At 54.5% G+C, this 13,116-nt stretch overlaps 2 protein-coding genes across 3 annotated transcripts in view; one reads left to right on the forward strand and one right to left on the reverse strand.

The window, feature by feature from the left end:
• The window catches only part of LOC139685098 (phosphofurin acidic cluster sorting protein 1-like), a 72,686-nt gene extending 71,906 nt beyond the window's left edge, over positions 1-780 (reverse strand). For both annotated transcript variants that reach the window (XM_071581698.1, XM_071581690.1), the window contains exon 1: positions 519-780. In XM_071581698.1, the coding sequence (XP_071437799.1) occupies positions 519-697 (179 nt within the window). In that variant the 5' untranslated portion in view covers positions 698-780. The remainder of the gene's footprint in view (positions 1-518) is intronic.
• Positions 781-8,789: 8,009 nt separating this feature from the next.
• On the forward strand, positions 8,790-12,035 carry LOC139668477 (transmembrane protein 121-like). Its single transcript, XM_071548077.1, has 2 exons — positions 8,790-8,909; positions 10,504-12,035. The coding sequence occupies exon 2, from the start codon at positions 10,505-10,507 to the stop codon at positions 11,435-11,437; it is 933 nt and encodes a 310-aa protein (XP_071404178.1). The 5' UTR covers positions 8,790-8,909; position 10,504; the 3' UTR covers positions 11,438-12,035.
• The last annotated feature ends 1,081 nt before the right edge of the window (positions 12,036-13,116 follow it).

The following is a 13,116-nucleotide window of genomic DNA, read 5'->3' on the forward strand; positions in this document are numbered from 1 at the left end:
TGTCTCCCAGTTCTGCCACAAACACAACTTTGAGTTCAGCTGGCAGCACAATGAATCCTTCTTGCTGTTTCCTGTGGTCTGGAGTGCAGGTGACACAGCAGCCCCACAGGCCCAGGGATGCGTGGGGACCATCACCTGGCTTTGGGGAACCGGGGCTTCGGGGACAAAGCAGGACGGCCGCGATGACACACTCCGTTCTGGGATCCGTGGCCATCGCGACACAGAGTCGTCAGAGGCTGCAACATGGAGGCAACGCAGCCGCGGTCCAATGCTGTCCCGTCCTGCCCCGCCGGTGCCCGGGGCTGCTGCCGCGGGAAGCACAACGCGGGCACGGCGCTCGGTGCTCGCCGCGCATCAGTCCGTGCCCGGGGCCAGGCCTCCCCGCTACCGAGGGGGCGCGGCCCGGCGGGGCGGGGCAGGGCAGGGCAGGGCAGGGATGCTGCAAGGGCCGCCTCCTCGCCGGCCCCGGCCGTGCCCGGGCTCATCGCGGCCCCCGCGGCGGGGCGGGGTTGGCTCACCTGGGCACGCAGCTCGGCGCCGAGCGGTCGATCTCCCACGTGGCGAAGAGGTTCATGGGCACCGGCACCGGCACCGGCCCGGGGCCAGCCACCGCCATAGCAGCCGCCGCCCCGCCGGCCGCCGCCGGAGGCCCCCCGGCGGGGCCCGAGCCCAGCGCGCTGCCCGCCGCCGCCGCCATCCCGCCGCCGCCGCTGGCGCTGGGGGGCGGCGCGAGCCCCTCGCCTCAGCGCCGGCCTCCGCCCCGGCGCCGAGCGCGCGCCCGCCTGCTCCCTTGCGGCCCGCGACCAATCAGAGCGCTGCTGGGGCTCGGGCACGAGCCAACCGGAGCGGGGAGAAAGGGCGAGGGCTGAGACCAGGGCGCGCGGCCAATCGGAGCTTCCCGGGGGGAGGCGGGTACAGAGCTGCCGGTACCCAATCGGAGAGGCCGGTGGGGCGGGGCCAGCCATTGGGAACAGAGCCGCGGCCCTGGTGGGGTGGGTGGGGCGCGCTGTCGCTCCAATCAGAGGGCGTCGGTCCCGGCCCGCGGGAGCGCGCGCAGGGGCGCGGCTGGGGCGCGTGCTCCAGCCTGGGGACAGTCCTTCTGTCCATCTATCCGTCCCCCCCGTCCGTCCCCTCACCCTGAGCGGACGCGGGCAATCCTCGGGGCTGGCTGAGAGCCGCGGCAGTGCACGAGGTGCCGTGCCGGGGGTGGTGGCAGGAACGTCCTGCTGGAGCGCCCGAGGCGATGGGGAACCGTAGACCCCGCGGGGAAGGGCTGCCCTCAGCGGGGTGAGCAGCAGGGCCTGCCAGCAGGTGGCCCTGAGGAGGAACAGGGCAGATAGACCCGCGGGCACTGTGGGTTGGAGCTGAAAGAAAGCCGAGAGCTGCAATTGACTACTTTCCTCGAAGCCTCTGGGAACTCTGAGGGAACTGCAGGGAGAGCCAGAGAAATGCTCTTCAAACACAATGAACATCCCTCCGGGGAAACACAGCAAAAGGAGGAATCTCATCACCATGAAACTGCAAGTGGTGGTTGTGATAGACAAAGGCCATTTGTGACCTGGGAACCATGCCCAGAGCTTCAACAGCTCTGAAAAAACATCCCAGATTGTAATGTGTGGCACAGCCACAGGGCAGAGCATCCTTAGAGCCAGCATGGTTTGCAGGGACAAGGCTGAGGGCAAACCTGTGGTGCATTAGCTGGGCAAGTGCATTGTCGTGGTTCTGCTCTGGCAGAAAGTGTGAAGGTTCCCCTCTGGGATCTCACCTGCAGCAGGACCTTAGCAGAGGATCTGGCTGAAATGGCTCTGGCTCTTATAAAAATTGGAAAGTAACAGAATGTCAGAGAAATCAGAAATCAAATCATCAGAGCAGAGTGATGCTGATTGAGGGCTCCTGAAAGGAGGCAGAGATGAACCAAGAGCTGCAGTGCTCCTCATTGAAAACTATCTGAAAGAAATGATGAAGTCAATAATGGTCAAACCAGAAAATAAAGAGAAACCAGCAGCTTTTGGAGGAACCTCAATTCACCTAGCAGTGATAGAATTTGCCATGGATGCAGTTATTCTTGGCAGACTGTAAAATGTGGCTCATACCAGTGGAGGAATTAGAATATGAGAAGCAGCAGTAACACAAACTTGCAAAGAAGCCTAAAACATCCATGGTTTCTACTGCAAATCTTGAGTACAGCACTGATGTTTTCAAAATGTTATCATTTAACATTTCAGGGGCACTTTTATGAATCCTGATGTCTAGTTTATAGCCTGTCCTTTAGACCTCTTCTTTTTCCTTTGTCACTTCTACATTTCCTCTGCTGTTGAGCTTCAGGTTTTTCAGTAGCATGCTGGTATTGACATTAGCTTTCAGTTTGACTAGATGAATAAACCATCATCAAATTCTGACTTCTTGTTCCCAGCCCACTTTCCTAGCCCATTTCTGCATCTGATGAATGGCATAGATCCCAGCAGTTGCCCTGACCTCCTGACTTGCACACAAAACAGCTTGATTGCTGCTTCTATGGATTTCCTTTCCTTTAAACACGTCTGATGCATGAGAGGACTTTTGCTTTCATCTTTTACAGCCTTGGTTCTCTAAGGACATTTGCTAAGAGATCTTAGCAGAGGCCTTTGTGGAAGTCCAACTGAATCGAGGATGAGCTGTGTTTTCAGAGCATTCTGCCAATGAATGTGGAAACCTCGTTTTTGCAGCATGAGAGTCACATGAGGGTCATGGCCTTATCTCAGCATTTTCACCTGTCATGGTTTGAGCTCAGCTGGGTATCACCATTGCCTTTTCCCAAAAGCAGCTGACTGCTCCAGAGAACCCTGCTACATCTGGGGGCTTAATTTGTCCCTAGAAAACCCACTGCAGTCCCCCAAGTGTTTGCTTTCATTTGATTTCTTTAAAGTCTGAGTCACCATTCCCAACTATTTGTGGGTATTTTAATAACATTGAGTGCTCCAGGTTTTCAGGGATGCACTCTCTCTTCTAGGAGACCATAGGCACCTCTCTGCTGAGCCCAGGGCAGTCTGCTGAAGTGACAGCTCTTGAATGCAGCCTTCCAGGCAGCTCCCAAGGGCTGGCAGTCCTGTTGGTCCCTTGGGCCACTTTTCCCCTGCCTTCCTGTAAGATACCCACCACTTCCAGCCACCTTTGCTCTGCCCTGTGGCTGTGCCATGCTTTATAATCTGTGATGCCTTCTCAGAGCTGTTGAAGCTCTGGGCATGGTCCCCAGGTGTGGTAGTTTTGGCCTCATTTTTAGCTAGGCCTAGATTAGGCCTTAATTTTAGTAGGTCTCAGTTTTAGTAGGCCCAGATAGTGTTATGTAGATTAGAAGGGAGAGGTGTCACCTGACTTAAGCAACCAAATTGATATTTCATATCATCTGACATCAAAGCAAATATAGAAGCAGGAGTAGGAGGTGCCTGGGGCAGTTCTCCTTCATGGCTGGGTGCTGAGTGGACATGCTATCACCATGCTGGGAGTGTTAGGCCTTGCCACCACTTCACAGCTGTTTGGTTCAGGAAGTAACCATTTTTTATTGTTGATTTTTTCTCCTCTTTTGCAGTGTGTCGCTTGGGAGGTGTCTTTTGGGGTGTTTTGTGGCTTGGGTGGTGGAATCTGTATTATTGGGTGGGCAACTAGGTGTGGAGTTATCGTTATTTCTTTATACTTTTGTATATGTGTGTTATATTGTAGTTTGCTTTTAATTTTCCCTTTTCATGTAAATATATATCCCAGTTTTCTGTTTCAAGTTTAAGTTTTTCAGGGTTTGGGGTTTTTTTCCATTTTCTCAGTGAAGGTAGGAGAGGAAGCTTTGTTGCTTTGGTTTATACTTGGCATTTTGCCAAGGTTTTAAGCCAAAACACCAGATCACAAATGGCTTTTGCCCATCACAGCCACCACTTATAGTTTCTGACTGACGAAGTTCTTCCTTCTACTGCGTTTCTCCTGGAGGGATGTTCGCTGGGATTGAAGTGGATTTCTCTGTCTCTCCCTGCAGCTGGTTTCCTTCACGTATTTCAAGCCTTAGTGCAGTGTAGTTGTTTATTTTTGACTTTTGGCTTTTTTACAGATCAATTTATGCCTTTGTCCTCAGGCTGTTTCAATATGCCTTGTTTATGTGGGGGCTTGGCTATGGAGCGCACTCTTCATTTTTTCCTGCCTTCATGTTATATCGACTTTGTGCCTATAGCAGGAGCTACCCACAACTGTCCAGTTCCTCACATGGTTTTCCCTGTCTTTGGGGCAAAAATGTTCCTGTGTTTCTCATTGTAAATACCACAGCCTGGTTATCTTTCAGCTTAAACAGAGACTGGTAGAGTTGTCATCACATTCAGCTGCTTCCCCACCTCCTGAGACCTTTCTGTGTGCCAACCACCAGCTGAGGTTTGCTTCGTTGTGGATATGCTCCTTGAGCACATCAAGTAAAGTACAAGGAACTTTTGCTCTTTAGGGTCCAGGTAACCAGTTTGAAATCTGACTCCAGAAAAGCCCTTTTATTTATTTTTTAATGTGTCACTGCTAGCCAAATGGACCATGCCCATGAGCATACCTAGCACTTCACCACTGTTTAGAGACCTCATAACAGCCGGTACGTTTGTCATGGGCAGACAAGGCACCACAGTGTGCCTCTGTGTGTTGATCAAACCCTAGGAGGACACCTGATCCCTATAGGCCCTCACTTTTCTCAACTCCCCTTTAGCCTTTGCCCCTGCAGATGAGGTGCAGCAAGACACAGCAGCTGCTCTGGAGTAGAGCGTTTTTCTTCAGGCATCCCTCTCAAGCTGACATGGTTTGAGCTGTAAGAGCATAGTTTGTGGACAAAGCCATGTTTTCTCTTCACCGCTACAGCTCCCACTGCCAGCAGCCCCAGCCCAGAGCGGTGGAAAAGGTGTCCCCCACTGCCAGCAGCCCCAGCCCGGAGCAGTGGGAAAGGTGTCCTGTTCTCAGGCACCAGTCTCAGTACAGGCTCTGTGGCTGTGCCCTGAGCAATGTGGGGCTGAATGGGGCTCACCCCATGGTGCTGGGGGTGCTCTGACTGTGGCTGGGGCTGGAGAGCATATGGGAAATAATCAGGGAGGGCTCTGGCCCTGCAGCCTGGATAGGACAGGCAGATGTCACACACCACTCCCCATGCAAATAAGCCAGTCTTCATCCTGAGCAGACTGCATAGGTTTGCACTGACCCCCGGTGGCAGTGGCACACACAGCCATTCCCAGGCTGGCCTCACATCACAGGTGCTTGGGCTGCCAGTCCCTGCTCTGCCACTCAGGTACTTCACCTTGTGAAGGGCTAGGGTGGCTCCAGTATTTGTGTGCTCCAGATACAATGCTGAAAGCCTCAATTTTCAAAAACCTTTTGAGCCCAGTTTGCCAGGAGTGCATGTTACCAGCTGCTATGTTCCCCTATAGGTACATTTGGGTGATCCAGCATGTGCACTACCACTGTTTTTGCACCAAGTGCCCCCTAACATGCTGCTTTTCCCTTTCACTCCTCCCCTGAGTTTCTTCTAGCAGAAGTAGCAGGACCCACTCTCTGTCCCATCAAGGTGTGTGATGTTGCATGTAGCTGTGTTTGAAATTAAGGTTTTTCAATAGACACAATTTTCTCAGAGGCCCAGCTTGCACCCCAAAGGACATTGTCACCATTGATTAGCTCTATTCCCTCCATTCTGTATTTTTGACAAAGTTCTCTGAATTGACTGTGTATATTAATTCCTCTTTTTTTCATACTTGTGATGCCAAATTTATTTCTTCTCTGCTCTGATGTCACCTTCCAACACCTTTGTTGTAGTTTGGGATTATTATGTAAATTCTCTCCCCTGCCACTTAACTGCCCAGGCCAGCAGTTAACAAAAGAAGTAGTTAACTGTTGACCACTTGCGTGGGGGCAGGTTTGTCTCTTTTGGGTTTTTTTTTGGATATTCTTTCCAGTCTTGGCTCGGCGGAACGAGGGAGTGGGGGCTCCGAGGAGGCAGGCTGCCCTGCTGGCTACTGCTGGGGCTTTCCTGGCTGTCTCGCTGCCGCTGTACCCGGACTGCTTTTCTGGCCACGCGGCTGCTGCTGCCTGCCCCTGACTGCTTTTCTGGCCACGCGGCTCCTGCTGCCTACCCCTGACTGCTTTTCTGGCCACGCGGCTGCTGCTGCTGCCTACCCCTGACTGGTTTTCTGGCTGCGTTGCTGCTGCTGCCCGCCCCTGACTGGTTCTGACCGCGTTGCTGCTGCTGCCTGCCTTGGATTTGCTTCTGGTTGCTCGTACTTTTCTGCTTCTTGGACGGGGAACACAGGGGGAAGAGACGGAGTCCATCTGAAAGCTCACTGCTCGTCTGTCTCGCTGGAAAGGGACTGAAACTCACTCTGCAGCCAGCCGGGTTGTGACATTGTCACTTAAGTATAACTTTTCCTCCCGGAGGAAAACCTGCTGGGTTTTTGTTGTTGTTTGGTTTTTTCCTTTCTCTTGTGGTGTTGGGGAAGTGGGTTGCACTAGTCTGTATATATATATATATATATATATATATATATATATATATATCAGTTATCCTTCTTGTATTAAAATTCCTTTTCTTAAATTTGATAAAGAGTGGTGTGATTATGGTGGGGGAGGCCCCTCCCCCGCTTGTGGGTAAAGGTTTTGGTTTTTTTCCCCTCAAACCAAGACAACCTTGCTCACATTAGGCTTTTTTTGTGATGTTAAAACACTCCTATAGCACCCTGTGATCCTTTACTCAGCTGCTCCCTGTTTGTTTGGGTATTTTTAATTGCCTTCCTAATGGAGGCCCATGAGTTCCAGCCACCTCACAGTCTGTGGCCAGGCTCTGAGGGCCACAAGGCTCTTTTGGAGCAGTTGAAGCTCTCAGTATGGTCCCCAGGTCACTGCCAGCCTTTCCCCATTGCAGCCACTGCTTGCTCTTCCTTACTGACAAATTTCCTCTGCTTCCCGCAGTTCCTCTTGGAGGATGTCAACCAGACTGATGGATTTCTTGGGCTCTCTCCCACCAGCCTTGGAGTGCATTGCTGTCACTGCCCTAGAGGGATTCTTCATTGACAATGGTGGGGTGCAGGTGTCACAAGCAGCACAGGATTAAGCTGAAGATGCTTTTCTACCCCGGTCTGGAGCCAGCAACAGCCAGGGAGTAGCTACGTGCCTGGGAACCCTGGTGCACCCTCTTTGGTTTCTTTCAGTCTTGTCCCTGATACAGCTGCTTCCACATATGAACTCCGGCCCCCTGGTTCCAGCATCATATTTTAGAGAAGGACAAGTATCTACTCTTGCTCTGGTTCCTTACTTTTATGTGCCTTGTTAAAGCAGTTCTTTACTGCTTCCCACACAAATGTTGTCACCTCCTGTCCTAGACTCTAGTGAAGATTCAGGGGTTTTATGATTCCAGCTCACATGTGAATCATCTTGTCTTTAGCCCCACTGTTTGGTGGTTACCTCCAGCACCTCTCTCCTACCTCTGTCACATGGGTATTTCTGTGGTGTCCCACTCCCTGAGTGCCTCCATGGACAGAGACCCTTTTCAGCCTGCAAGAGATTGCTCTGACAGCAAGTGAGAGCTGGTGCTTCTGTGTCCAATAGGAAAGAAATATTTTTTTCTGTGTTGGCTTGCCCCCTTGTGCCTCACAGTGCTCTCCATCTGAGTTGCAAGGTCTCCTTTCATTTTTGGAGGCAGGTTGTTTTGGCTGCTTTGTTTCCCCACTCTTTCAGCTCTTTTGGGGATTGCTGGTTATTCTGAGGCTTGGATAATGATCCCACAACCAAACTCTTTACCTTGTTGAACTTGTCTAACCCAGAGCTCTGCTCCCTTCACACAGACCCTCCACCCGACTGCATGAACCAGTCCACACTCACCATGGGACACATGATCTAAGCCAGGATGCTGGTCCAGTGTGTCCATTTGCCTTGGACACTGTAGGTGAGATTCATATATTCCTGGTGCCACCCCAGATGCCTCAGGGCATCAGATACAATATGGCCACCCTGGCAGCAGCACGGTGCAAGGTGGGCTGCGTTTCCCCTGGCATTCTGTTACTTGCACTTGTCTTCGCTCTAAGGTCTATGCCTGGTTTTGCTCTTAGCCCATCTCCAGAGACCCAAGGGCCTCTCCATTTTCCAAAAATACATACATATAAAATGAACACTTCAAAGCCAGAAATACACCAGAAAACCTTCCCTGTGCAGCTAAGATCTAAATCACTTAGTACCAAGTTCAGAGTCAATACAATAAGCCGCTTTGGCTGATAAAAGGGCATTTGCAGAGAGGTGTGTTCACCAGGGTAAGGGGAACCTTTTGCCTTTGCTGGCTGGGTTTTTCAGCACACAAGCCCCAGACTGTGCCAAGCCCAGCTCCAGCAGACTGTGCCAAGCCCAGCTCCTGAGTTGGAGCTCCCTAGGAACCCTGCAGATGAGCACGGCTGGGTATCAGGTCACGGAGGTGCCTGAGTTCCCTGGCCTTCTGCACCAGTGAGTCCTCAGCAAGGGAGGGTCCCGGCCCTAGCCCATCCTGGAGTAGGACAGGCTTCCCTAAGAGCTCTCCTGGGCTGCGGCCCTGTGAGGTCTCTGTCTCGCCGGGGCTGGGCAGAGGGCCTGGGGCAGGAGGTTGGCTGGAGGCGGGAGGGGGTGCAGGACGCGGCCCCAGGGAGGAGCTGATGGGGACAGCAGGGGAGCCGAAGGGAGCCCTAACGGGGCGCCCATGGGCGATGGGCAAGGGGGAACCGGAGCAGGAGGGGCGGCGGGCGGCGCCGGGCCCGGCGGTGAGGCGGAGGCCGCCGCAGTGCCCGCCCGCCACCCGCCGGGAGGAGCCAAGCCCTGCCGCCGCAGAGCCATCGCCGCCGGGACGCGCCGGGCGATGCCGCACCGGGCCCGGGGCCGCCGCCGCCGCCGCCCTGTGCCCCGGGGAGCCGCCCGAGGTAAGCCGAACCCCGGCGGGCCTGCGAGCCGGGCCCCGCGGCCGGAGGGAAGCGCCTGCCCCCGGCGGGGCCCAGCCGGTGTGGGCAGGGGGCGCCCGAGGTGGGCGTCCGTGCGGGGAGGGCGTGCTGAGCCGGGGCTTGGGCTGCCCGCAGTCTCGCCGGAGGCTCCGCAAGGCCGTGGCGTGACAGGCGAGGGAGCCCCCAGCCGCGTGTGCTCCAGATGTGCCATGTCCACGAACTCCCCCATGCCCGCCAGCCTCAGATTGGCGGGTTCAGGCTTTGCTGCCTCCCACAACGTGCCAGGATGCTGCTGGATCCAGGGATGCACAGCTGCGCTGGACACCTGCTTCCTCAGCCAAAAAGTAGGAGTTCAGGTAGCTTGTGCCCAGAGCCCTGTGCCATCTGTTTCAGCACCAGGAGCATCCATGTGCAGAGGTGACCATTAACTGTGCGGTCTCCATCCTGCTGCCAATCGCTTGCTTCATGGTCAAGTGCCACCCACATACTGCCCACTGGATGACCAGGATGGTGTCCCGGTGCTCCTGCATGGCCCAGGTGTGGCTGGGGCAGGCTCTGCATGGGCAGCCATCATGCAGCACTGTGCCACACACTCATCAGCCCAGCTTCATCCTCCATTTCATCCGGGGGACTGGCTCCCCTCCAGAGCAGCTGACGAGTTGTGCCTGGCTAGGACCTGACTCTGTCCTCCCTCTCCGCCTCTGACACCAGCTGCCTGCAGCTGTGCTTGGTCAGGCAGAGGGAGTCTGACAGTCCTGGTGCCATCCAAGGCAGGCAGGGTCCTTTGGGGACAGTGCTTTACTCTGTCCCAGCCCAGGAAAGCTGAGCATCCTGCCAAAATTCAGGGCCTGTTGCAGAGCTCCTTGTGTCCTGGAGTTGTGGGCTGGTGCTGCTTTTCCCTGCTTCCAGTTTATGGTGGTGGGGCAGGATAGGCATGGGCAAACAGCTCTAAGCAAAGCTCTTGGGGACCATAAACCTGAAGGAAACTGAGTATTATTAGGCTGATTTCTTCCCTCCCACCCCACAGGACAGCTAGGCTAAAAATAATCCTTCATCTTAACACTATGCATGAGAATAAGGAGACTAAAGAAAGCATTCCTGGATCATAGCAGTTAAGGGCCTGCTTGAGTTCAATGCATAGTTATGGTCTTCTGTGCCTTTACGGGAGGGAAATATAACCTGTGCCACTGTCTGAGACATCCCATGGAAAATAAGGCACATACCCTTCACAGTGGCAGAGACTAACCAATGTGACGAGCTACCAGAAGAGGCAGTAGCATCCCAAGTGATTGAAGTGTCCCAAGTTCCCAGCCTGCCCTACCATGTGCAGTCTAGGAGCTGGGCTTCAGCCATCACATGGCACCAGGATGGTCTGGTCAGGAGTCTCAGGAGCACTTTGGCTAGAAGTCTGCAGGTTTGGAACAAACAAGGCACATAGGATGGGGGAAATCTATGAACACCCTTCTCCCTTCTTTCAGCCATCCACAGCTGTTGGGAAAAGGGCAGCAGAAGGGGGCCTAAGGGCGGGACTAGGAAATCTCAGCTTCCTGATGACCCTGCCTGTTCCTCTGTGCAGGATGGTTCCCCCACCACCTGTCAGCAAGCCCCACGTGTGCCTCTCCACTGTGCTCATCATGACCAGCCTCGTCCTCATGGATGCCTACCTGGTGGAGCAGAGCCAGGGCTCCAGGAAGTTGGGCATATGTATCATGGTGGCAGTGGGTGATTTATGCTTCCTTCTGGTCCTCCGCTACGTGGCCATCTGGGTCGGGGCAGAGGTAAAGACAGCTAAGCGGGGCTATGCCATGATCCTATGGTTCCTCTATGTCTTCGTTCTGGAGATCAAAGTCTACTTTGTATACCAGAATTATAAAGCTGACCGGAAAAGTTTGGATCTCATAGCCCGCAAAGCATTGACCTTGCTGCTCTCCATCTGCATCCCAGCCCTGTATGTGTTGTTGGTGGCCACGGAGCACATGGAGTATGTCAGAACATTCAAGAAGAAGGAAGATCTCCGCAACCGCCTCTTCTGGGTCATTGTGGACATGCTGGATGTGCTCGACATCCAGGCCAACCTGTGGGAGCCTCAGAAGAAGGGTCTGCCGCTCTGGGCTGAGGGCATCATGTTCTTCTACTGCTACATCTTGCTCCTGGTCCTCCCGTGTGTGTCCCTGTGTGAGATCAGCATGCAGGGGATTGGCATTGTGCCACACCGGATGATGCTGTACCCCATGCTGAGCATGCTCACTGTAAACATCACCACCATCTTCATCCGAGGCAGTAACATGGTCTTCTTCAGGGACGCCCGGGTCTCCAGCATCTTCATGGGCAAAAACATGCTGGCCATTGGGATGAAGGTCTGTATGTTTGTGCAATACCAGCGGCACCAGCACCACACGCCCCCGGGGCCAGATCTGCAGCACAGTGACCCAGTCCAACTGTCCACAGGGCTGCACAAGTCCTGGGACCAGTCTGCCTGCCCTGAGGAGCTGGCCCAGGACAACACATGACAAGCCAGCAGGAGCTACTGCCTGGGCACCATCATGCCTGGCTGTACCTACAAACCCGAGGCAGGCCGCAGAGCTCCCTGCCTGGACAGAGGGCAACAACCCTGCTCCCTCCCTCCCTGGGTGAAGCTGCTTAGGGCCCCCAGGGTCACATGGTGAGGGCCCCCCGTAGCAGCCTCCATAAGGCTGCAGAGCAGTTTGAGACCTCAGCACCCCACTGCATGAAACAGGCAGCAGAGCAGAGGAGGAGTCCAGCGTTTTCTGCTAGATGCTGCGTCTGGCAGGGGCCAGACAGCCCTATCCTGTGGCAGGCTCCCCCACCAGTGCTGCCCATACAGCACTGCCCTCTAGCCAGGCAGGGCACCACACAGGCACACAGCAGGTCACCTGCTTTGCTGTTGTGGTTGGCCCTGGCTCCAGTGTGGTCCTTGGCAGCAGCCTGCCCCCCACTGTGTAAGCTAAGGTCCCCATGCAGGGGGAGCAAAGCCTAGGCCTTGCCCTGCTGTCACCCCTCTTAGGCAGCTGCAGGCCTGGGGGACCCAGAAAGGGGTGACTGTCCTTTTTTGTATCTGTCTTTGCAATAAAAGACCTGAGCCCGGCAGCCTTCTCATGTCTGTGTCCCTGCCAGCAGGCAGATCCCGCCACCACTCCTGGTGGGTGCGTGTCCCTTGTGTGCCTGTATGTCCAGCTACAGTGCATATAGAGAGGCTCACTCAGTGACTACCTAGGCCTGGGGAGAGCACCCCAGGCACCAGGGTCTGAAGCCATTCCTCCTGGCCCACATTTCAGAGAGGAGAGGTGGGTCCTTGTGAGAGTCCTGTGGGCTCCGAGGGTGTCACAGGTGGGGTATGTGTGGCAGCTTTGTCAGTAACCACTGCCTGTACAACCAACTGCAGTTACATCAACTGCTACCAGTCATGCCCTGGGACACCCATAGCAAGTCCCCACACTCCACGTGGAGGGACACCAGAGCAGGTCTGGCAGGAACACACTGCCCAAATCACCTTAGAAATAAGGAAAATAACTCAACTGCTTGAGGCTGGGGCTACAGGAAAGAGCAGTTCCCTGGCAGTAGGAGCCTCTTCGGAGATGGTGGAAGCATCTCCTCTTGGAGCTGGTGTTGCCATGCTGCTGCCTGCCCAAATAGCCAGTGATAGCTCACCACTGGCTGAGTTGGGCAGTGCCCCAGGACTTCCCTGCTGTGGAGTGCTGGGCCCAGGAGCTGGCAGGTACACAGGCCAGCAGGCTTACTCCTTCCTCACTGTTGAGGTGCTGAGCAGAAGTAGGTGACATCCCAGCAAGGATGGTCTCCTTGCAGACTGTGCTGGTTTTAAAAACTCAGCGGGGAAGAAAGAAAGTTAAGCCTGCTCAAGCCATCCCTTACGGTAGTGAAGAGGGAAAACAAAAAAAAAACCAACCAAGACTGCGAGAGGTTAAAAAACGTTAGTCTAATAATTTTACTGAGGTAAAACAACACAACAATACAGAGGAAAAAGAATGGTTTACCTACAAAACCAACAAAGGCAAAAAATTGTTACCCGGCCTCCCCCACCCCTAGGGCGAAAACAAAAGAAATAGTTCCCGTTCCCGTAGCGCCAGCCCTCCCCGTGATCCAGGGGAAGAAAGAAAACATTGGCAAACGAATCCCCACAGCCCGACGCCCTCCCCAGCCAGACAAAAAC

This window comes from Pithys albifrons, chromosome 2 (genome assembly GCF_047495875.1).
Source record: "Pithys albifrons albifrons isolate INPA30051 chromosome 2, PitAlb_v1, whole genome shotgun sequence".
Taxonomy (NCBI): Eukaryota; Metazoa; Chordata; class Aves; order Passeriformes; family Thamnophilidae; genus Pithys; species Pithys albifrons.

Coding starts and splice junctions, on each gene's coding strand:
- LOC139668477 (XM_071548077.1), top strand. CDS start 10,505: ATGGTTCCCCCACCACCTGTCAGCAAGCCCCACGTGTGCCTCTCCACT.